The sequence below is a fragment of the Phocoena phocoena genome, chromosome 4 (genome assembly GCF_963924675.1).
Source record: "Phocoena phocoena chromosome 4, mPhoPho1.1, whole genome shotgun sequence".
NCBI lineage: Eukaryota > Metazoa > Chordata > Mammalia > Artiodactyla > Phocoenidae > Phocoena > Phocoena phocoena.
The window spans coordinates 96414274-96436858 of NC_089222.1; the positions used below are offsets into that span (position 1 = coordinate 96414274).

At 36.5% G+C, this 22585-nt stretch overlaps 1 protein-coding gene across 1 annotated transcript in view; it reads right to left on the reverse strand.

The window, feature by feature from the left end:
* Positions 1 to 4833: 4833 nt before the first annotated feature.
* Positions 4834 to 22585, reverse strand: part of ZPLD1 (zona pellucida like domain containing 1) — a 38476-nt gene continuing 20724 nt past the window's right edge. Inside the window, exons 5-10 of the mRNA XM_065876890.1 lie at positions 18559 to 18656; positions 15601 to 15681; positions 12018 to 12189; positions 10850 to 10958; positions 5426 to 5455; positions 4834 to 5009 (exon numbers count right to left, since the gene is read on the reverse strand). Of these exons, the coding sequence (XP_065732962.1) occupies positions 4834 to 5009; positions 5426 to 5455; positions 10850 to 10958; positions 12018 to 12189; positions 15601 to 15681; positions 18559 to 18656 (666 nt within the window). The remainder of the gene's footprint in view (positions 5010 to 5425; positions 5456 to 10849; positions 10959 to 12017; positions 12190 to 15600; positions 15682 to 18558; positions 18657 to 22585) is intronic.

Consider the following 22585-nt stretch of genomic DNA (forward strand, 5'->3'; position numbering starts at 1 on the left):
CCAGTGTTAGTTGATTAGCCAAATGAGCAGGATTATTCAGTAATAGATTGTACTTAGGGCATTGCTAACACAGCTATGCTCCTGATGAAAACTAACCTCAACATTTGATCCAAGTTCCCTTTGACTAAACCTCCATATAATGATATAACTTCTCTTTTCAACATAGAAAATGAAAGGGAAAATTGAGAAAATTATGTTGGCAATTTAAGTAAAACAAAAAATATCCAGATACTTGAGGTAAAAGGGAATTGGAGATTTGAACTATGCAGATAACAATCTGAGTTCTCAATTTCACTTCGCCAAGAATACAAAGCATTTTTTAAATGAAGTTTATTGAACAGAGATTTCCAAATATTGTGTCTAGTACCCAAACCAATTCTCTCCTTGCTATCTCAGCAAAAAGTGGTATTAAGGCAATTTTAGTTCTCCTGTATTATTCAAATTTGTAAAGATCAGGCAAGATATTCTCACAAACATGAAAGTATAACTTATATTTATCCAGTTTCCACTTCCTTTGAGTTTCTGGAGGAGACAAGTCACCATCATGAGAAACATGGGTAACAGCTACCAGAGATTTGTTTTTGTCTTCTACCAATGAACTTATGCCCTCTGAGAAGCTGCCTCTCCTCCCAGGGTTCAACACTTTCCTTGTTGCATTTGCCCCCTATTATCTCTGCTTTGCTGTTTTATGCTTTTCACTGCTTCTGGCCTGTTGTCATTGCTGATGACATCACTCACTCCACTCCTTGGCCACCCGCCCCCTCAATACCAACCCTGCAGGATGTAGGTCCAATCAGTACTTTGATGCCAGGTCTCCTTCTGCCCTGTTTCTCATGATAAGGAGAGATAATTCAGCATAATTTCCAAGCACATCACTTCCCACCCACTAATAGCCCTGTCTTTTCTCTGTTTGATCCATATTTTTAGCTAATATGAAAGAGGACCCTCTGCTCACAAGCCCTTACCTCCAGACATTAAATATTTCAAAGTAATTTCAAGAGGAGATTATCAAATTTTGTAATATTTTTATTTATTCATTCCCTTAATATGGCTGGGTTCATTAGGACGTTTTATATTTTAGTAGTGTGACACATAATAATGGTGTGTTTGCAAGTTTACCAGCTGTGATGGTTCATTTTGTGTCAACTTGACTGGGCCACGGGTTGCCCACACATTTGGTCAAACATTATTCTGGGTGTGTCTGTAGGATGTTTCTGGATGAGACCTAACATTTGAATACATGAGTAAAGCAGACTGCCCTCTCTAATGTGAGTGGACCCTATTTATTCAGTTGAAAATCAGAATAGAACAAGAAGTCTAACTCTCCCATGACTACAAGAAATTCCTCCTGCCTGACTGCCTTTCCAACCGGGACACTGGTTTAGTCCTTCCTTTGGACTAGAACTGAAATAAGAGCTCTACTGGGGCTTGCGCCTGCTGGCTTTCAGTCTGGAAACACATCACCAGCTCTCCTGTGTCTCCAGCTTGCCCACTGCAGATCTTGGGACTTGTCAGCCTCCATAATAATGAAAGCTAATTCCTTAAAATAAATCTCTTTATATGCATACATCCTATTAGTTCTTTTTCTCTGGGGAACCCTAATACACCAGCCAATCCTGGTACTTATTTTGTTTACTACCCAAGTATATACTTTTCTAAATTACAAATTTGGATTGTTTTGTATTAGATGTCTCCCCAACTCGTAAATAATTGAGGAACTTCATTTTCAAAAGCAATTGATCTATGGTCAGCTTCCTGTTTTCCTTATAAATATAAAATGAAAGCAAATGTGTGCTATCCTAATAGCCTCTATCATCTTGACAGAAGGCTCTCCATCCTGTTACAGTTCTCTCCTGCCAAGTGCTCTGAGAATCCTTCAAACTACACCTTGTGTGTGTTCACAAGTGTTTCCCATATACTTCTTCTCCTGCTCTTTTCTCACTTCTAGAAGTTCACTGCCTTACATTTTCCACAGCTAACAATGCCCCTTCATGAACCATCATGTCTGTGATGCTCCCAAAGCTAAGTGCCAATACCTGAGGACCCAGACTAGTACTCAGTTCTGTAAGATTGGATTCTCCCTGAGCGAGGAAAAGGATTTCTCCTCAACTCTTTGTCGTATTCCAAAACAAGGGGTGGCAGTCAGACCCTGACGGAACTGTCATGAGAGACTGCAACTCTGGGCAGAAGCTGAGCTCCTGTCTTTCCAGTTTTTACTTTCCCCTCAAAGTTTTAAAAATCATAGGCTCAGTTTTAGTCAGAGCTCAGACACAAGGTAAAGTACTTCTTTACCCTCAGCTGGTCTCATGAATATGCTCCCAACACAGGGCTGCGGAAGTTCAGTGTGGAGAGGGCAGGCTTCATCTAGCCTAGAGCTACTGCCCTTCCCTGCATTAGGCAGCTTATTTTAAGTTTAACCTTTCTTAATGTTTGTGAAAGTAGGAATAGAATGGTGAGAGTAGGATGGAGATATATCTTAAAAACAAAATAAATTTTTAAAAAATCAGTTTTAAAGATATCACTTACAATTATTTTATTGAACAATGAACAATCATCTTTTACATGTCATCAGATCTTACCCCTGAAATACAAAAAACAGTTTGAGGTATTAAAACTGAGGGAATATTTGCACATATTTTGTAAGGTTTTCACGCTATAGTAACTGGAATATTCAGTATAACTAAATACTACATATAACTGCAGGTTTATAAGAACAAAGCTATTTAAAGCAAACCTGGTTTGTCTCATTATAGCTTTGGACATCCCACTTATGTTATAAAGGTGGCAAAAAATAATATGAGATTTAAGTTACTTGCAAACTGATATGTGCATTATTCAGTTTTAGAAAATGGTGTATAGAATTTAACGGGTTAATAGCTGAAACAGTAACTATCCCCAAAGCACAAAAATCAAACTGACAAACCAGTTTCAATGATATAATGTACTATTCACAGGATTTAATCCTTGGATCAATGGCAATTCACTTAAAGTATCTAAAATAGATTTACCAGAAATACTATCCCTGTACATGGAGGGTCACATAAGTAGCATGGTCCATATTTTTTTCTGTAAGGTTTCCCCCTTTAAATCTGTAAATAAATTGCTAACACTGATAAAGTTCAGAATGGTCACTTCAAAGTTATTTTGAAGTAACATGAGGAAGAGGAGATTGGCTTTTTAAGTGTTTGTGACTCTGTTATATTGAAGAAATTATCAGGAGACTTTTCAAAACCTATTTCTCTCTGACTGTGTCTATACCTCGAAAGAGAAAGTTGAGGCAATTATATAGCTAATTAGAGTAATATAAATACTTTCTTCTGAACTATTCAGGCAAATTGGAGAAAAGGTATTTTTTTGATTTGATGATTGATTTAATTATTAACATCAGAGCATAGACACTTCATTTGAAACAAATCTAAGCTTGCATAGTGATTTGCATGTAGTATAGTAAAATTAAGTCCTGAATAATAGGTCACAAATGTTGAATAACAATTAGTCTCTACAGCAATTTCTACAGTTATAAACAGCACTTCTAGTAGCTGCACATGCTAGGTTCTGGTGTTTGTCATTGAATTGTTTTATTTGTTCCATTGTGTAGATAGATTGAACAAAGGGAAGCTTGATTTTTTGGTAAGAATATAAGCTTAAAACTTGGCTTTTTAAAATTTTTTGCAAAACTGATAAAAAATAAAATGCTTCTTGCAGTTTACTATTAAAGGAAAATACTGTTTCTTCCATGGCAATCATGATGCCTTAAAGGAGACACCTGCAAAAGTAGGCCTCCTCCAGACTATGTGTTTTGTCTACATCAGAAATTTGTAAGAAAAGCGACATTTTTTTCATGGAGACTCCAACAAAATTCTGCAAAAACATTTAACCTGTTTCCTCTTTGTTCTAGGGTAAAAAAATGGAACTTAGGTTTTTAAAAACCCACATAGGAACGCTATGCTTGTGTGTGGGGATGATGTCCTCTCCCACAACTACTGTTTGTTTTCCCATGTAATGGTTCCTGAATTAAGAATAATCTTTGCAGTCTGGAAGCACAGCTGCAGTAGCAGCTGAGTGGTTTACTTGGGAGCAGAGGGAACACGTGTTGATGTTCTCACTTGAACCAGGAGAAAACTGATCACAGATTCTTCTATCAAATGAATAACGACCTAGTGTCAGTATGCTTTAGAGGTTAACGACTATTTTTAGTGTTTGCTACACAAATGGATGCTCCCTCCAGGTTAGGATACAATACCCAAGATTTGTATTTTTGTTTTTCAAATGAATGTTTTCAGACACGGAAATCAGCCAAAAACATAGGAGGTCATAGAATGAGAAATTAAATCTCAGGTGTCCAAATTGGCTGGTCCAATTAAAACCTATCCCCAAGCTGCAATTATCTGGAATAAAACAAAAAGCAACTTTCATTTCGGGACCACATATGCAAATCTAATTGCCATCACAGTAGATTTTAATGCTTAGGGGATAAAATTGCAACAAATTTATTTTTTTCCCTATGGTCACCTTTTATCTATAAAACCAATAATCAAAAGAAAATTGAAATGAAATGAAACAATGATGGATCCTGTAAGATCTAAGTCCTGAATGTTGTTTGCTTATTTTCAGTATACCCACGGGTGCCATACAAACAGACCTGACCACAAACGTAAGTGACAAGAGCAATATTATCAAAATTCTCTCACTATTGTCATACTAACAAGCTACATTGAAGTCTATCAAACCTACAAATATCAAATGCTGGCTGGCATTCAATTCAGATAGAACACTGACTGCAGTCCTGTAGAGCCAGTGAAGCCTTCTCCCGAGAGCAGGGGCCTGTGACAGTCAGTCAAAGACTGGGTTTCGTATGCCGTTCAATACCAAACTGGTGGGTGCTTTCCTGTGTAGAAGGGCCAGTAAGCACAGGAGGAGGGAAAAGCTCATGACTCCCAGAATGACCATTCCTGATATCAGTGCACTGGTGATGGCGTTCAGCTGGAAATGAGGTTCGTTTGGAGAACCTGCAAGTAATAAACACACACAATGGGAAGGTCCAGTAACAGATTTAACTCACCTTATCCCAATTTAAACCTGCAAAGCATCTGTCATCAGTATCTTACAGAATAATGGCATGAGACAATTATGCTACAATTTATTTGACTATAATTCAATTCAATACCCAAAGGATTGTATGGTTTAGAGGCCTGGTATCCCCCAGGCAGCCAAAAAAAGTCATCTATAAAATGCTCTAAAAATTGACCAACAGGTTGCATATGAGTTCAGAAATCCTCAGTGAACTGTTATTTAAAATATAACAAGCTTGTTAAACCAGAGCTCATTATTTTTAGCTGATTACAGTTTTGTAACTGATCACCAAAAAATACTTAACATTTAAAAAAATTATACTTTAATTTTCAATATATGTTAATTATCTTACCAAGCTGTGAATTGTTGGTTGGAGTCTCATCTGGGGGGAAGAAAAGAAAAAGAAAAGCAATATTGTGTCTCCAAATATTTATCTATGTCTGTTATAATTCTATAATTACTTTTTACTTATATATCCCCTCACCTTCGCCCACAAGCTCCCTGGGAAAGGCAATAACGGAAGTCCCGCTAAACCGTCTGCTTTCTCATTTCCTGTTCCATGTGTCCAGGATTTCATCATCTATCTATTCCTCCAAGCCCACACCCTGCCACTGCCCTGGGCATACAAATAAAGTCGTAAAACATACTGTGCTGTATTCTTTCCTGCTGACTTTGCTTCATCATTATCTCTCCAGTCAGGTTAGTGGGGGCAGTAATTGTTAACAGCTATTACATTTTTTAGAGCCCTATAACCTGCCACTTATTATTCTGTTATAGAGAAACATTCATTCTTTAGTGCCACTCTATTTTAAGTGATGCCAATTTGCCCATTATAATCTGCAAAAAACATCAAGTTCCAAGAAAATAAATTCATACTTAATAACTAAATGAAAAGAAAAATCACTCCTGAACTTGAGTTGCAGTTTTATTTGCATCTGTTAAGTAAAAAACTGAAGCCATTGATTTTTCACTTTTCCCTGACAAACATAATAGATGCAATGAACACATTCACTTGGTTTCCCAGTTTTTGTTACCCATTTTGTAATCATATAGCAATTAACCCTTGAGCATACACAATGGGTGGATATTTGTGTTTAAATACATGGGTGTATATGTGCCTGTGAGTGTTTGTTATTTGAACCATAAAATGTGTACAGTTGGCTTTTTGATTCTGGAGTATACATACTATTACAATTAATATGTGTGTAATTTCATACAGTTTACAAAGTGCTGTCTCATATGTTATCACATTTAATTCTCATAATTGCCATATGGTTTAGATATTATTGCTACTCCCATTTTACAGATGAAGAAACTTCCATCTGTCATAGCCTCCATGATAAAGTAAACACAGGCTTAAATAAAAGGTCAGTTTCAGAGTCCCTTTTCTAAAATAATATAAACTAGCAAGTGTGGAAATATTTTTAGTAAAAGAGATAAATATCTCAAACTATAAAACTCCAGGATTAGTATTTGAAATAGTTGATGGGAGAACCTGGTGAGATATTTATAAAACATCTGATGCCATTTCTTTTCAGACATATGGGTCTTGGCAGAAATGATGGTTCTGCTGTTTGACCCTGAAGTATAATGTCCAAAATAAATAGAGCACTCATTCATAGGATTCTTTAGAATGGTGCAGTGCATTGCTATAAGACAAAAAGAAAAAAAATACAAATTTTCATTATAAGACATCCTTAGGAAAATCCTAACCTCCAACCAATATGATCCTACAAGGACAATAGCTTCTCATGGAAATAGACGGGATGTATGCACTGTGATTAATTCAACCAAAAGATCTGTGTGCCCCTTTCCCAAAACAAGCTGCCTCACTGGAACATGGAAGAGAATATATAATGCTATAAAATTCCCTTTTAAAAGTTATTCTTTGCTTAGGAATTACATTTATTTGCTCTTAAAAAAAAAGGTTTCTATTAAAGAATAGAAAGTTTCCTCCTATGTATCCCAAATTAAGCAAAAGTTCTATGATTGTACGCCCCCACTATTTTCTGCAATTTCAGGTTAACAAAAGAAGTCAGAATATCCACTCCTCTCTTACATTACCAAAGTGCTATTGTAAGAACAACATCCCAGCTGTCATCTACAAGGACTTGGCTGTGGACAAAATCTCTGTGTGGGGACAAAGATGCCAAATGAGCCACATCAGCTGCAGGCTCCAGGACTCTGAAAAACTGAAAGCATCCTACCTTTGGTAGATGGCTGAAATCAGAGTGTGTAATATTTGAATATTGTTTGGAATTGTACTTGATACTGAATAAACTTAGAATAAATTTATCTGTTATCTTCTGTTTCTGGTATCCTGCAGTTAGGATCATTGCAATTAAAAGAAAATCAAAGAACTGTCTAGAAAAGGAGGTAGTGATTTTTCAGGAGCTTTTTGTCACCACACACTTCTGTTTTTCTCTCACACCGACTTGGTCTTATACACATGTACACTAAAAGAAACCTTATGGAATTCAAACAGATTGGAATTCTAAACTTGGTGAGCTCTTCAAAAAACATATAGCTAGTTGAGGACCCATAGGAAGAAAGTGACAGTAGCAATACCACAGCTATTTAAAAGCCAGAAGTGGAAGATAAATTGTCATTCTCTGCTTTTCTCTCAGATAAGTAGCTGAAATAAATGGAAAAGGTGAACATAAGTGCAAAGATATATGCAGAGTGAATATTTTTCCTTTCTAAGCACAAACTATTTTTTTAAGTCTTCAATTTACCTATGTGGTAAAATGAACCACATATTTCAGGTTGAGAATCTCAAAACTTTTTACTCTCCACTGGGTCATGTTCGTTAATAGTCTCTCTCTACAGTTGAATTCTAAGATTCCCCAAGGGCAAAGACTGTTCTCTATTTTATTCCCAGTTCCTAGCAGAGTGGCTGTCCCTGTAGGGGCTAAATAAATATGCTAGAATGAATTATTCAATGAAACTCAATGACACTAGTTGGACAAGAGTTTGGCTTGAACTTCTCCACATGAATTTTTGTAAAAAAAAAAAAAACTAGGTACTACTGTTTTCCAGTGATTATACCTTTAAATTTCCAGGATTGTACCCCATGATAAGCATTTCCCTACCGAATAGTTTTAGCATTTCAGAGCTTAAAATAAGAACATTTCATGAATTTTGAATTCTGAGCATATGAATATTTTCCTAAGTCAACTAAAAAAAGGATTAACAATGTTGGGTAAAAATAACCACAACAGATTTGACTTCATTAAAGTAAAACAAAACAAGACAGAAGTTCTGAGGTTTAACAACTTATTAAACTTGATCCAAGCCAGATGTCTAGGGGAAGGTGTGGTTCAGTGAGTAAACAGAGCAAAAATTCCAAGTATCAGAGAGCTTTGAAGAGAGCAAATCAAGCCTGAAACTGGACTTGTCTATGAAAATCAGCCATAGGATCTGCAGAGATAAATTCTAGCTGAATTAAGGTAAAAAATAAAGTAAAACTAAGAGAAGAAGGTAGCCCTGGTCATTAAGCTGGACATTAAATTTACATAGAATTTGCCTGTGAATGACTATAGCTTGATTTCTGAGTTGTATTTGTATGGAATTTAAAATTAAAAAATTTTAAGGATATTATAGTAGTATTATGAAATCATTGTAATACATGGTCCTCTAGGCAGTGAGGCCACCATGATATCCAAAAATAAGGACCATTCTACTGCTATTTATCAAAGTTACAAAACAAAAATCCACACAGAGTGAGAGAGAAATGAAGGAAGGTTAACCATTAATTATCCTTTGCGGGCTTTACTGGTGGAGAGACCAAGGTGACTAGGAGAGAACCTTAGTGCATTGGGAAATAAATGTCATCTTTGAGGTGGAAACAAGTCGAAATTGGAAAGGAAGAAATCCAGGCATGACATCAGAGGTATTGTTATCAAAGGCATTAGCTCTTTGAGGTTTTAACATATATATTTCGGATGACTAGATGTGATGTGAAAGAAACCTATAAACCTGGATAGCTGGTGAGCTACAGTAGGATTAGAAACTGCTCCTTGGTAATCTTTACTGGGATTTGGAGATCTGAATAATTTTGGTCTGTTTTAAAATTATATTACACTAGTAAATTATTTAAAATTTGTAATATTTAAATTTGATTTCGTCCAGGTAAGAAGGAAGCAAAGAAGTTAAAAAGGAGGAAAAGTCATCTACTCAACATGGACAGAGAAATGTCACTTTCAAGGTTCTTTTCTTATGGCAAACTGACTCCAGATACGCTCCATAGAAATAAGAATATTTTTTATTGTGCCTACCCCAAAGCATTCCTAATTATTGGCAGCAAGAGCTGAGTTTCCATGCAATGTAATTCTATGAGCTATTTCCGACAGCTAGATAGAGATAAGGACTGGGCCTCTGACAAACCACAAACTAGTCATTTTCAAACCATTCAAAACATACCAAACCCTCAGGGAGTACAGACTAAGTTTGAAATTTTATATTTAATAAATTTCTGTATTATTTAAAGGGTCTCTTAGGCTTTTTAAAAAAATACTAATATGTGTACACAAACACAAAGGAGTGAATAATTAAAGCAATTGTCTGTATTTTTTAGGTCAAAATGACTTTTGCTTAATCACCTCTTTCAGACAAAACTTTCTTTTCATTGTGGGACAGAAGGTGTGGGAGAAAAGGTAAAGATAATCTAATTGAAACATAATAATAGCCTATGGCTATTATAAAATAGAGAAAAATTATTAGCATATAGTCCAAATCAGAATTCTGCTTTCCGTTTTTAGACAAATTTAGAACCATAGAGTTAGAAAGAATCTGAAAGGCTACTTTTTCAAACCCTTTATTTTAAAAAGAAAGAAAGAAATGTTTGTCCAGAGAAGTGGAGGAAAATCCCAAGTTCCACAGTTCATTAGGACAAAAGCTGGAACTAGAACCAGTTTTTCAGACTTCAGTGTGTGTTGTTTACAATGCATGTCTGTTTTATCCAACTGATTCTGGATATCTCCAGGTTCACGCTTGTAAAGCAGTATCCCTTTGGAGAGTGTGTGTGTATGTGTATATGTATGTGTACGGACATGCATGTACAAATATTTGTATACATGAAAATGTATTGTATAAACAATTGTGTCCATTAGAGTCATGAGCACAAATGAGTGCACTGGTGGGTGTATTTACATACTACTACAATTCAGGATCATGGGAGGGAGCAAATGTTATTCAAACTAGCAATTTAAGGAGATTTAATAGGACTATTTATAAAGATGGAGGGAGTTGACAAGAGAAAGTCAAGTTACCTAGGCTATAGGTTAAAGGGAGAGTTTCCAGAACTCTTGAGAGTAGTTGAATGGAGAGAGTTGTCTGGTGGGAGCTGTGTGGACTTCACACCCAACCTCTGACAGTGCCACCTATTGGCCAAGTCCAACCAGAAACTACTTGGCAAGGCAGCTAGGGGATGCAGTTCACAGAGACCAGTATTCAAGGTCAGAGACAGGCTGGGAAGGGCAGAGTGGATCCGAATGGGCAAATGAAACATGTCCAGCACCATATACTTGTGTGTGTGTGTGTGTGTGTGTGTGTGTGTGTGTGTGTGTGTGTGTGAAGGGAAATGTGGTAAAGAATATTTTCCTAAGTAAGTTGAATAAACAGGAAACTACCATGAAATTAAAGTTGTCTAGCAGTTTATCTTGTTTCACAGTTAATTAGTGCTCTTTAAGAATCACTTTGGGTTCTCCTTAGAAGCCAAAGAACAAGCCATTTTGGAACCGTCTATTACTACACACAAAAGGAGGAGCACTCTTACCACTCCGAGTAATGATGGGCCCTGCAGAAAGGACAGCATTTCCAGAAGTGCTCTGGGGGCTCCAGGTGGTCCTCCTCCCTGCATCTCGCCTTTCTCTGTGGTCACAAATCTAAGGAGTTAAGAAAACAAATGAAATTCCACACCAGCACAAAATTGTTTCTTTATGACCATTTGGAAAGCAGATTCTCTTAGAAGAGATACCACATGTTTAATTTTATTCATTTACTTCTGTGCATTTATTTAATTACTTTGCATATAACTGCTACAGTATTTCTTATCCTGGCTTGGGCCGCATTTCTTATTTCCTCCCATTGTAATTGTGCATTGCCTCATTAATTTACATAGCTCAATGGCTCCCCTGAAAAAGAGCTGTGTTTATCAAACTTTTCTACTTTTATTTCTCTCAAGGCTTTAATAAATCTTTCCCTGAAATGCTGGTCAGCACAGAGCCAAGGAAATGTGGAATCTCCATTTAACCCCAACTGATATAGTTACTTAGGACTAAAGCAACTAATGATTGTGAAGTAATGCATGAATTAGAGCACACATATAAACACATTAAAGCTATCTCAAATCAAAAAACATGACTGCATTTTTCTCAGGTTAATATTGCTGTAACACTAGGGGGCCTACTGTCTAGATATTCTACTCTACTCCATAGCCCTACTGAAGGACTGGAAGTTCCCTGATTACTCTGTTTCATGTGTCTGTGACTTTGACCATCCTTTGGCATGGAATGTCTCTTACACTCTTGATTTTGCCTCTTTGGGGTTCATCTGTCTTCAAAGTCATATCTCTTCCACTGAGCCTCCCAGCCTCTCCTGTTTCATCTCTCTCACAACGATGAATAATGCCTTTTACTACAGCCCATATATATGCCTGCCTTTGCACCATAACATTTTGTCATATTTTATGCCATGATTATCTCATGATCCTAAAGGATAAGCTAACTGAATTCAGAACTCATTCATGCATCTCTGTATTACCAGCATAATGCTTGGCACAAGGCGGCATTCAATAGATCTTTCCTAGATGAATGAAAAAATTGTACTTCAAACTATTTGACCTGATGCATATCCACTTTCTATGTAGAAATTAGTTCCTAACACTTGATAACTTTCAGCTTAGATCAATTCAACAGTTCAGAATAAAGTTGCTAAAAACATACTGGCATGAGGAACGGGCAGTCATCAGCTCTGCAGAGCTTGGTAACACAGTGCAGGAAGACAGTGGACATTTTCTGATTCTTGTGTTTCACGAATCGGAACACTTCAAAGGAAAAGCGGCCCTGCTGGCTCCTGCCGTTTTCAATGACGGTGGTTTGAGGATCTTTGTCACAGCTACACGTTAGAGAATGTGAAAACGATATTATTGGAAAGTACCAACCTACCGTGACTTGTCAATTAATTTCTGCAGTATTAAGAGGACCCTATTACATTAAGAGCTAACAAAATTATGCCATGTTATCAATACTTAATAGGAGAATAAACTAACTCAACAGATATGTAAGTGACTTAGATCACAATATTTAAGCAGACCAGTTTCTGATTATAATATTATTATCAAATTTTAGAGGAATTATACTTTCATATGGTTCAAAAATCCAAACACTATAAAATATATATAGTAAAAAGTCTCTCCCCACATCTCTGCCCTTGTCCATGCTCTCCCATGTCCACACACAAATCTGCCCATGGTGACCTCACATGTTACTGCAGCCTCACAGGGCATATGCAAATAGAAGCAGAAGCAATACATTCTCAATGTTCCCCGCTTCTTAAACAAATGATAGCATACTCTCTATATTATTTTGTACCTTGCCTTTTTTTTAATTTAACAATGAATCTTAGAGATCTTTCCATATCAATATTTAGAGAGCCTCCTTCATCTTCTTCCACAGTTGTACACTATTTCATCATGCACACGTCAGAATTTATTTAACCTGTGTCCTATTTATGTACTCTTGCATTATTTTGAATCTTTTGCATTTTTACAAAGTAATAATGAATAGTCTTAATACATCATTTTGAACATGTGCTGGGTTATCTATATATCTGTAGGATCATTCAGCAGATTTTGCCACATCGCCCTCTATAAATATTGTTGCATTTTGTACTGCCCCGGTAATGTATAAAAATACTTATTTCGCTCAGAGCTACATCAACAAAGTATATGTATGAAATTCTGGATTATTCCCTATTTGGTAGGAACAATAAACTATCACCATATAATATCAATTCACCTTTTTCTTAGTGTGAATGGATGTGTGCATTTTTCATATATATTAGAGCCATTTGTGTTTCTTTATCTGAAAATTGTTTATGTTCTTTGCTCAAATTTTTATTGTACTGTTGGCCTTTTCCTTAAGATTCCTATAAATTCTTGGTTTTTAGGAAGAGTGCTTCCTTCTTTGTTACATAAGTTGTAAATTGTTTTAACTTTGTTGTTTGGCTTTGGACATTCCTCCCAGTGTGTGTGTGTGTGTGTGTGTGTGTGTTTGCACACAGAAATTTTATTTTTACATAATTTTAAATATTTTATTTTATGTCTTCTAGTATGTGGGCTAAACAGGATTTTCCTTACTCCAAACTTCTAAAGATATTCTGCATGCTTTCTTCCATCACTTTTAAAGCTGTAGTTTTTACATTTAAATTAATCTATTTAAAGTTTATCATGGTATAATGAGTGAAGTACAGATCCTATGCTATTTTTTTCCTTAAGATTATCTACTATCCAGCACTATTTTTAAAAATCTCTGTCAATCCCACTGATTTGCATGTTACCAAACTCTGTCATATAGTAAATTCCCATGTTTTGGATCTATTTTTCAACTTACTATTCTAACTTTTTGTCTATGTGTCTAGCCTCACATAATATCATACCCCTTTAATAACTTTAGAGCTTCTATTAACTGTAATATCTGGTAGAGCCATACCCTCCTCATTTCGATGTTGATTTCCCCCTTTCTTTGGCATTTTATGGATTTTTTGTTTATCCCTTTTTTCTCGATTCAGTTAGCTTGTGATTCTCTGTTCTTGTAGGTATGCATTTCTCCTGACTGTTTCTGGGACCTATGGCAGTGGGACCCCTCAGCAATCACTTTTCTTCCTTGTTTCTCCTGCCACTTCTTCCTACTCTGCTTCCTGCCAGCCTTTTCCTGCTCTGTTTTGTCTTGATCTTAACTGCTTTTATCAACACTAACACATATTTTGGAATTTCTAGGTTTTCTTTTCCTCCTTATCTCACTGAAAATGGCACTTAGGGGACTTTTTTTAGTTATCCATTTCAGTCTCTATAGTTTCCAAGAAGAAAACTGAAAGAATTAAGCTGAAGCCATAGTCATACCAGAAGTCTGATGATCTTATTCTAGATTATCAATATGTAATCATTATAGAAATTTTGGAAAATAAGAAAAATGTCAAAACAAAATGATCCACAATCTCACTGTGCATAAATAACAAAGGTGAACCTTTTGATGTATTTCCTTATAGTCTTTTCTATCATTTATTACATAAATGAGGTCAACTGTACAATCGTGTATGCTAATTCTTTCATTTCATATTTTAATACATTTAAATTTTAAAGAACCACATATTTCTAAGATAGAAATATCAAGAAGACAGAAGGGGAAGAGATAAAATAGAACCAACTATTTTTTTCTATTTTATAAATAATTTTATATGATTATTATGTCTGTATGAGCTCTCAACTTACTGGTTCTCCACAATTCACCTACCCATTTCCTTACTGCTGAACATGCAGTCGATTCTCATGTTTTACTATTTTAAATAGCACTGATAGACAAGAAAGTCATAAATATTTTAGAATATGCTTCCCATTTCACAAAAGTAGAATCAAAGGATATGAAATCTTTTAAGGTTTTTTGATACATACTGATATTTTTTCCCAAAAATGTTAACCAAATTAACACTTCCAGCAATAGAATATGAGTGTCAGTTTGATCATACCCTCTGAGTATCATCTTAACGTTTATTAGCCAGTAAAACTTATTCTTCTGGTTTCCCATCATATTACTCCCATCATGTGTCAATAAGTGGCAGTGATCAGAGCCAACTGCATTTTATAAGCATGATGAGAAGCCATTGCTTGGCTTTCAAGTCTGTTCCCCTGTCAGATAAAAATGCTGAAAAGGAACTGAGATGATTGAATGTTTTTATGATCAATGTCCCCTTTCCCCAAATGTAGATTACATTCACTCTATCACTGTCTATTGGGGAATGAAGTTGAAGTTATTGGCTCTGATAAAAAAGGAGTGGTAGGCTGTATTACACTTTCATATTAAATACTGATAAATTAAGAAAAGCAGTTTGGGGTCTAAATTATCTAGCCCATTACTTTAATTTTATTCTCCTTTTGACATACCATGAGACAGTCTAGTTTTGGAAAAATAGTACCCTCTCACCGCCTTTCTCATATTGTCAATAGTACCCTAGCCATGCTTTTCCTAAGACAGTGAAATATTCCCACATGACCTAAACATTAATAAAACATCTTTGATGGAGTAAACTTACTTGTAACTGTCATTCAACAACAGCCTTATCAGCATTTCATGTTGAAAATTGTTCTCCACTTTTATAGTTCCAACTATATAAGGACTAAAAGTTCAAAATGTAAAACTTTAAATTTAAAAGCTATAAAAGTACTCTATAATTTGTTTATCTGACTTAGCTTTTCTATTTTAATTATCTATAGTAGGGTTATTGCTATCAATACAAGACTTAGACACTTACCTAAGGAAGAGATCATATCGAATATCATCATTTGGGTTCCCTGATGGGGTCGTGTAGCAATAATCCATTAAGACATTCCATCTGCAGGAAGAGGTAAGAATAATCTAGAGTCAGAATCTCCTTTTGGATATTAGTTACTAATCCAAGAGAAGTAGATATTGACAAACATCTTATCCCAGGGAACATAGTTTTATATTATTTGCAGAGACTTCTTGTTTATTAAAATTTTCTCCTAAACTCAAAGTATTTAAAAGTCTGCAACAAATTGCTGTCACACATCTAGAATCACATACAACCAAGAATAAAAATGCCAAGAAGACAAAAAGGGAGAAGGTAAAGTAGAACCAGATTTCTAGAGTGTACTAATCTCTTCAGGATGCAATGTTTAAATAATAATATATGAGAAACCCAAAATAAACTATTTACAGGCTACAGTTTTTTTATTAGGGCAGAAATGGATCTTTACTTTTTTTGTGGTACGCAGGCCTCTCACTGTTGTGGCCTCTCCCTTTGCAGAGCACAGGCTCCGGACGTGCAGGCTCAGCGGCCATGGCTCAGGGGCCCAGCCGCTCTGCGGCATGTGGGATCTTCCCGGACCGGGGCACGAACCCGCGTCCCCTGCATCGGCAGGCGGACTCTCAACCACTGCGCCACCAGGGAAGCCCGGATCTTTACTTTTGAATTTCCTTTCAATTTTGATCATTCTGAATTTTCTAAGTGTCAAATGAAACTTGATTGATTTTGTTATTTTGCAGAGATGTTTCTGGAGATCGTTTTATATAATTTTGGCCCAGATTCTTATGGGGAGAGTTCTTTTGTTTTTTAATAAACTTTTATTGAATAGTAACACACATAGAAAATACATGAATCATAAGTGTTCACAAAATGACTGCATCTGATTAATCATCTTTCAGATGAAAAACATAGAACATTCTGGTATCCCAAAAGCTCTCCCCATGCCCTCGTCCAGTCACTACCCCTCCTTCTTTATGGGAAGAATTGCTATTTTCCAATTAATGACATAAAGTGGGTGTCACCCTTTAATCCTTGTAATTTGGGGTTTTTTTAGATAAATGTATTTATTTATTTATTTATTTTTGGCTGCATTGGGTCTTCATTGCTGCACACGGGCTTTCCTTAGTTCCGGGGATCGGGGGATCCTCTTTGTTGCGGTGCGCGGGCTTCTCATTGCAGTGGCTTCTCTTGCTGAGGAGCATGGGATCTAGGCGCACGGGCTTCAGTAGTTGTGGTACACGGGCTTCAGTAGTTGTGGCATGCGGGCTCCACAGCTCAGGATCAGTAGTTGTGGAGCACGGGCCCATTTGCTTCACGGCATGTGGGATCTTCCTGGACCAAGGCTCAAACCCGCGACCCCTGCCCCGGCAGGCGGATTCTTAACCACTGCTCCACTAGGGAAGCACCCTTGTAATATGTTATTACTACTTATTAGCATTTCTTTTTTTTTTAATTTAGGCAAATACGTAAAATATATATATTTTTACATATAGGCAAACCAAAAAATATAGGCATTACCTCCTAAACAAAAAAATGGAATACATGATTTGATATACAGTTTGACAGGAGGCAGAACATTTGAAATCATCCCTCTCTTGGAGAATCTGAGGTCTATGGCTTCAGAAGGCGTGGCGATTGTGGGTGGGTGGGCATTCAGGTGGGAAGAGTAATGTGAACAAAGGTGTGAAAGACCAGAAGGGACTAGGAAGGTCCTGGGTTCATGTGGAGCGTCAGGTGGGAGGGCTGAGATGCGAGCAGCACGGAGACACTGGAAAATCTGGACAGGAGTCTTAGGTGCTGACATTTTTGAGGGAGGAGCAGCAGGATGAAGGAAGGTTACAATCCCCAGTCTGGCAGGGATGTTTTGGTATGAATGTGCTAGAGAGTGCAGGAGGTGGTTTGAGATGCTGACAGCTGGACCAGAGGGTGGCTGCATGGGTGGAAGAATAATAGACATAATAGGCGAGGTACTTGGGAAGGAAAACTGAAGAATAAGATGGGGTGGATTCCTGAGAAGTTTTTTGGACATTTAAGGTGAGGTTATGTCACCTTAACATAGGGTCGAGTTTCCCATTTTGGAAACTGGGAGAACAGTGGTTCCACTGTTATTCTTCTTTTCCTTTAAATACGTGTCTTTTCCCTTGATTAATCTCACCCCATTCTGACTGCTCTCTTGTTTGGAGTGATAAGGATAGATATCAGACAGAGATGGCACTAGATCAGGGCCAGGAACACTGGGTAGGATTTGAGCTGGCAGAAATAAAATGGAAGGGTGTGTGTGAGGCAAGAGGGTGGTGGTGGAGAGAGAGTCTGGTCAGAGGCAATGGCATAAGCCTTGCTATGTTTGGCAAAAATGCGTAGCCATGGATGGCGAGAGTGAAATGTCTGTACCTGGTTAGGGCAGGAGACGTATTAAAATCCCTAGGGGAGTGGCCTCAGGCCTATGCCCCTAACTACATTGTTTTTCTTTTAATTAATTAATTAATTTTAGCTGCGTTGGGTCTTCATTGCTGTGCACGGGCTTTCTCTATTTGTGGCAAGTGGGGGGCACTCTTCCTTGCTGTGCGCGGGCTTCTCACTGTGGTGGCTTCTCTTGTTGCAGAGCACGGGCTCTAGGCGTGTGGGCTTCAGTAGTTGTGGCTCACGGGCTCTAGAACACAGGCTCTGTAGTTGTGGCGCACGGGCTTAGTTGCTCCGTGGCACATGGGATCTTCCCGGATTAGAGCTCGAACCTGTGTCCCCTGCACTGGCAGGCGGATTCCCAACCACTGCACCACCAGGGAAGTCCCCCCTAACTATTTCTTTAAGAGCCATTGTTTAGCATTTCTAAATGGAATGGCAATGGCAATATTTTTTTTAAAGTGAATGAGCTAACTTTATGATTCATGAGGCTTTAGGCAGCCAAAATGTTTTAACCAACAAAAGATAAGGGTTTGAAAATACCTGCCGTCCAGATTAGTGGCTTGTACAGCTGCAAATACTTTGGTTTTCAAAGGTAATCCTATACTCGGGATAATTAACTGCTGACTGTAGGTTGAATCCTAATGATGAAAAAAATAAGCAATTAATCCATCATTACCTTCCCAACAGCACATTTACTTAAGACAATAATGTCCTATAAAAGAAAAGGGGGCAAATCAACATCAATTTACAGAACCAACTCCAAAAAGGACCTAGTTAATCCTCTAGTTTTTGGCAGAACTGTTCTTAAATCATATCCAAGTAACAAATTCATGCATAAATCTTTTTGTGTCCATAGTTTACCATTTATGATGATTAATGTTCAGTGTATTTAAATTATAAGCAATGGTTACTAGTCAGAGGTTAGTATTTAGTTTGTCTAATATTCAGCTATCAATATTCAGTTTACTTAAATTCATATTCCAGTTATTTAAATTATATTAGTGGCTAATATTCAGTTTATTTAAATTATATCTGCTTCAGTTTAAGCCCTTTGCCATTGGAGATGTAAGTCTTTACGCTTTAAATAATGTGTCTCATTTACCCAAAGTCACTTATCTGGCAATTTGAAATTACCAAAATTTAATAAAAAAACCTAAAAAGAGACCAGTATGGTCTCTGAGTTGCCAAAATGCATGGCCTGGAATTCCTGTACTAGATTACATGGTAAGGACTTATAGAAGGGTGTCTTAGGACTTCATTTCTACCTTTTACCCTTAGTTTAGACCAATTCTGGAGAGTTTATTTATATCACTTCCCAATCTACAGTCGATGAAAGCAGCAAATTAGAAATTGAGAAGTGACAGCTTTAATTTGATAGTAAAGAAAAACAAAAAAAATGTGGAATAAAGAAAAAACTTCTCAAAATCTAAGCTGTCAAATCATTTAGCATGGAGGCAAATTGTTTCCCCCAAATTCAGTAACTCTGAAGATAATGCTATTTCATTGAATTTTTAAAATTAAAACAATAATAATTTGGATGCTTCACTTTTGAAAAAGTTGCATTCATGTGGAATATTTCATTCTCAAATAAATCCTGATAAATGAGGGATTATACGCTGTACTTATTTTCTATATTTCTGTGATAAATGATAATAGCTCCTCTAACCATTTCTGATAGGTAGTATTTTTATTTCGTTATCTTTCTGGCTCCCTTTTCCAACTTCTCTAAGTTATCCACATTTCATTAACTATACAGCTCTTTCATCTTGTATTTGCATCAATATTGCCCGGAAGAATGCTTACTTTTTTTTACAAGTAGTATACTACAAAGTCATTTGCAAGTGATATGACTCAGCTGTGGTTTAATCATGACTTATCAAAGTTATCCTTCTAAAAGGTTATCTTTTGATTTTATTTTGTTTAGTTGCCTTTACTCCTGTTAGTACAATATTGTCCCTAAAATCAATTATATTTATTTTACATTTTTTCCTCAACTTTAAAAATAATTCATAATTACCATAACCCAGTTTTAGATTTACTCTGTTTCTTTACCTGCTCAGAAGACATTATTAATTAGGTACAATTCAAATTCACAAGGTCATCTTCACTTTCAGTTTCCACAGAGGAGAAAACTGACCTATTTATACCATGTAAAAATAAGGTCATAGTTCAACTTGAAGTAAACTCCATATATTAAAATCACACAGTCAATAAATGTCATTATTTATTATAAGTAAAATTTTCCTAGTACATTCACTGAATCCCAGAACACATAGAAATAAACAACTGCACTTTTTCCTACCCAAGTAACTAACTATAGAATAAGAGCAGTAGGTATGTAATATAATTTTCATCATTCCTAAGGGTTAGAAATCACAAACTTTGCAGGTAAAATAGGAAAATACGGCCCCTAATGGTTGTAAAATAATACTTAGTTTGAAATGCTGCAATAAAATTACATTTGGGTAGCTAAATGTTAGTGTTCCAAATAAATAATAAATATGGTTTGGGATCAATTCGTCAAAGTATACAAAATTTTTTTCAGTATAAATTACTAGTTTTTTAATGTCCTGTAAGTTGGCAAAATACTACAATGGTGCCATGTTAAGAAACTAGTTTGGGGCAGTGAAGCTCTCCTGTATGATACAGTAATAATGGATGCATGTCATATACATTTGTCAAAACCCATAGAATATATAATGTGAAGTATTAACCTAAATGTAAACTATGGACCTTACTTAATAATATGTCAGTATTGGTTCATCAATTGTAACAAATATGCCCTATGACCCATAATACAAGGTGCAGATAACAGAGGAAGTTGTATGCAGGCACTGGAGGTCTATAGGAACTCTCTGTACATTTTTTTTTTTTTTTCTTTTTTTTGGCTGTGTTGGGTCTTCATTTCTGTGCGAGGGTTTTCTCTAGTTGTGGCAAGCAGGGGCCACTCTTCATCGCGGTGCGTGGGCCTCTCATTGTTGTGGCCTCTCTTGTTGCGGAGCACAAGCTCCAGACGCGCAGGCTCAGTAATTGTGGCTCACGGGCCCAGTTGCTCCGCGGCATGTGGGATCCTCCCAGACCAGGGCCCGAACCCGTGTTCCCTGCATTGGCAGGTACACTCTCAACCACTGCGCCACCGGGGAACCCCTCTCTGTACATTTTAGGTCAACTTTTCTGTAAATCTAAAACTGCTCTAACAAAATTAAGTCTGTTAATTTTTAAAACACTAGTTTGTAGGGAAGTGGTTGAATTTTATTAAATAACTGGTTAGTAAATAACTTTTACATTTTAATGTATTAATTCAACCATTAGTAATACTTTCATTGCAAATTGATTAAAAATGAGAAGGATTGGGCTTCCCTGGTGGCACAGTGGTTGAGAGTCCGCCTGCCGATGCAGGGGTCACGGGTTCGTGCCCTAGTCCGGGAGGATCCCACATGCCGCGGAGCAGCTGGATCTGTGAGCCATGGCCACTGAGCCTGCGCGTCCGGAGCCTGTGCTCCGCAACGGGAGAGGCCACAACAGTGAGAGGCCCACGTACCGCAAAAAAAAAAAAAAAAAAAAAAAAGGATTTTGGCACTATGTATTTCATTTATATTCTGATATCAATTACCTTTTTACCATAGAATTAAAATCTTAAGGTTATCATCAAATTACACACTTTTATTTGGCGTTAAGATTCTAGAAACTCTTTGAAGGATTAGGTCTAGTTAGCAACAGGACTATAATACTCTCTAATGATAAAGGAAAGAGCTTAATAGCAAAGCTCTCTTCAAATCCACACTTCTAAATTTTAATTTTCTGCTTTTCTGCTGAGAGAATAGTTTAATTTCACAGAAAACAGTGGTATCCTTAAATGTCATGTATGTTTTTCACTTTTTTAGGATCAGGAATTCCCATCTTTGTTTCACTCAATTATAACTAAGATTGGATCCAAACCATTCATCGTAATTCTACCTGAGGGACCTTACACGTATAAATTAACAGAAAGGTTCCAATTTAAAAGTATTGCTCACAACAATAATAAATATCTGGCCATACTGGGAATGAATACTGGCCCATATTTGCTGAGTATTGTAAAACCAAGTATCTTGGCAGCTTCTCCTTGCAGAAGAAAGTTCAGAAATGACAGAAAGGCAATCTCCATTCCAACACATTTTAATTTGTTGTTTAGAACTCTGTGGTGTCAGACTACAAACTTATAAACATGATTTTTTTAAATGCCTTTGGAAAATGTCCTACTACAATATTTATAGCACATTATATTCAAAGTATAATGCAATGACTTTTAAATCAGTTGCATGAATTATAACTCAGTGCCATGATGACATGAATAATAATGTAAAAATCAGATTCATAATTTACAAAAATGTTGGTTGATAGATTGAAAATTGATATTTAAATCAGGCATTTAACATGTATGAGTAAAAATTTTTAATCAACATGAAAATATCATTGTGAGATTAATGTTAGAGTTATAAATAGAAATTCATGTATTTTTCACATTTTTGCTGCCACTGTCGATATTTAAATGACAAAAGTTTATACAATACTGTGCAGTCAACCC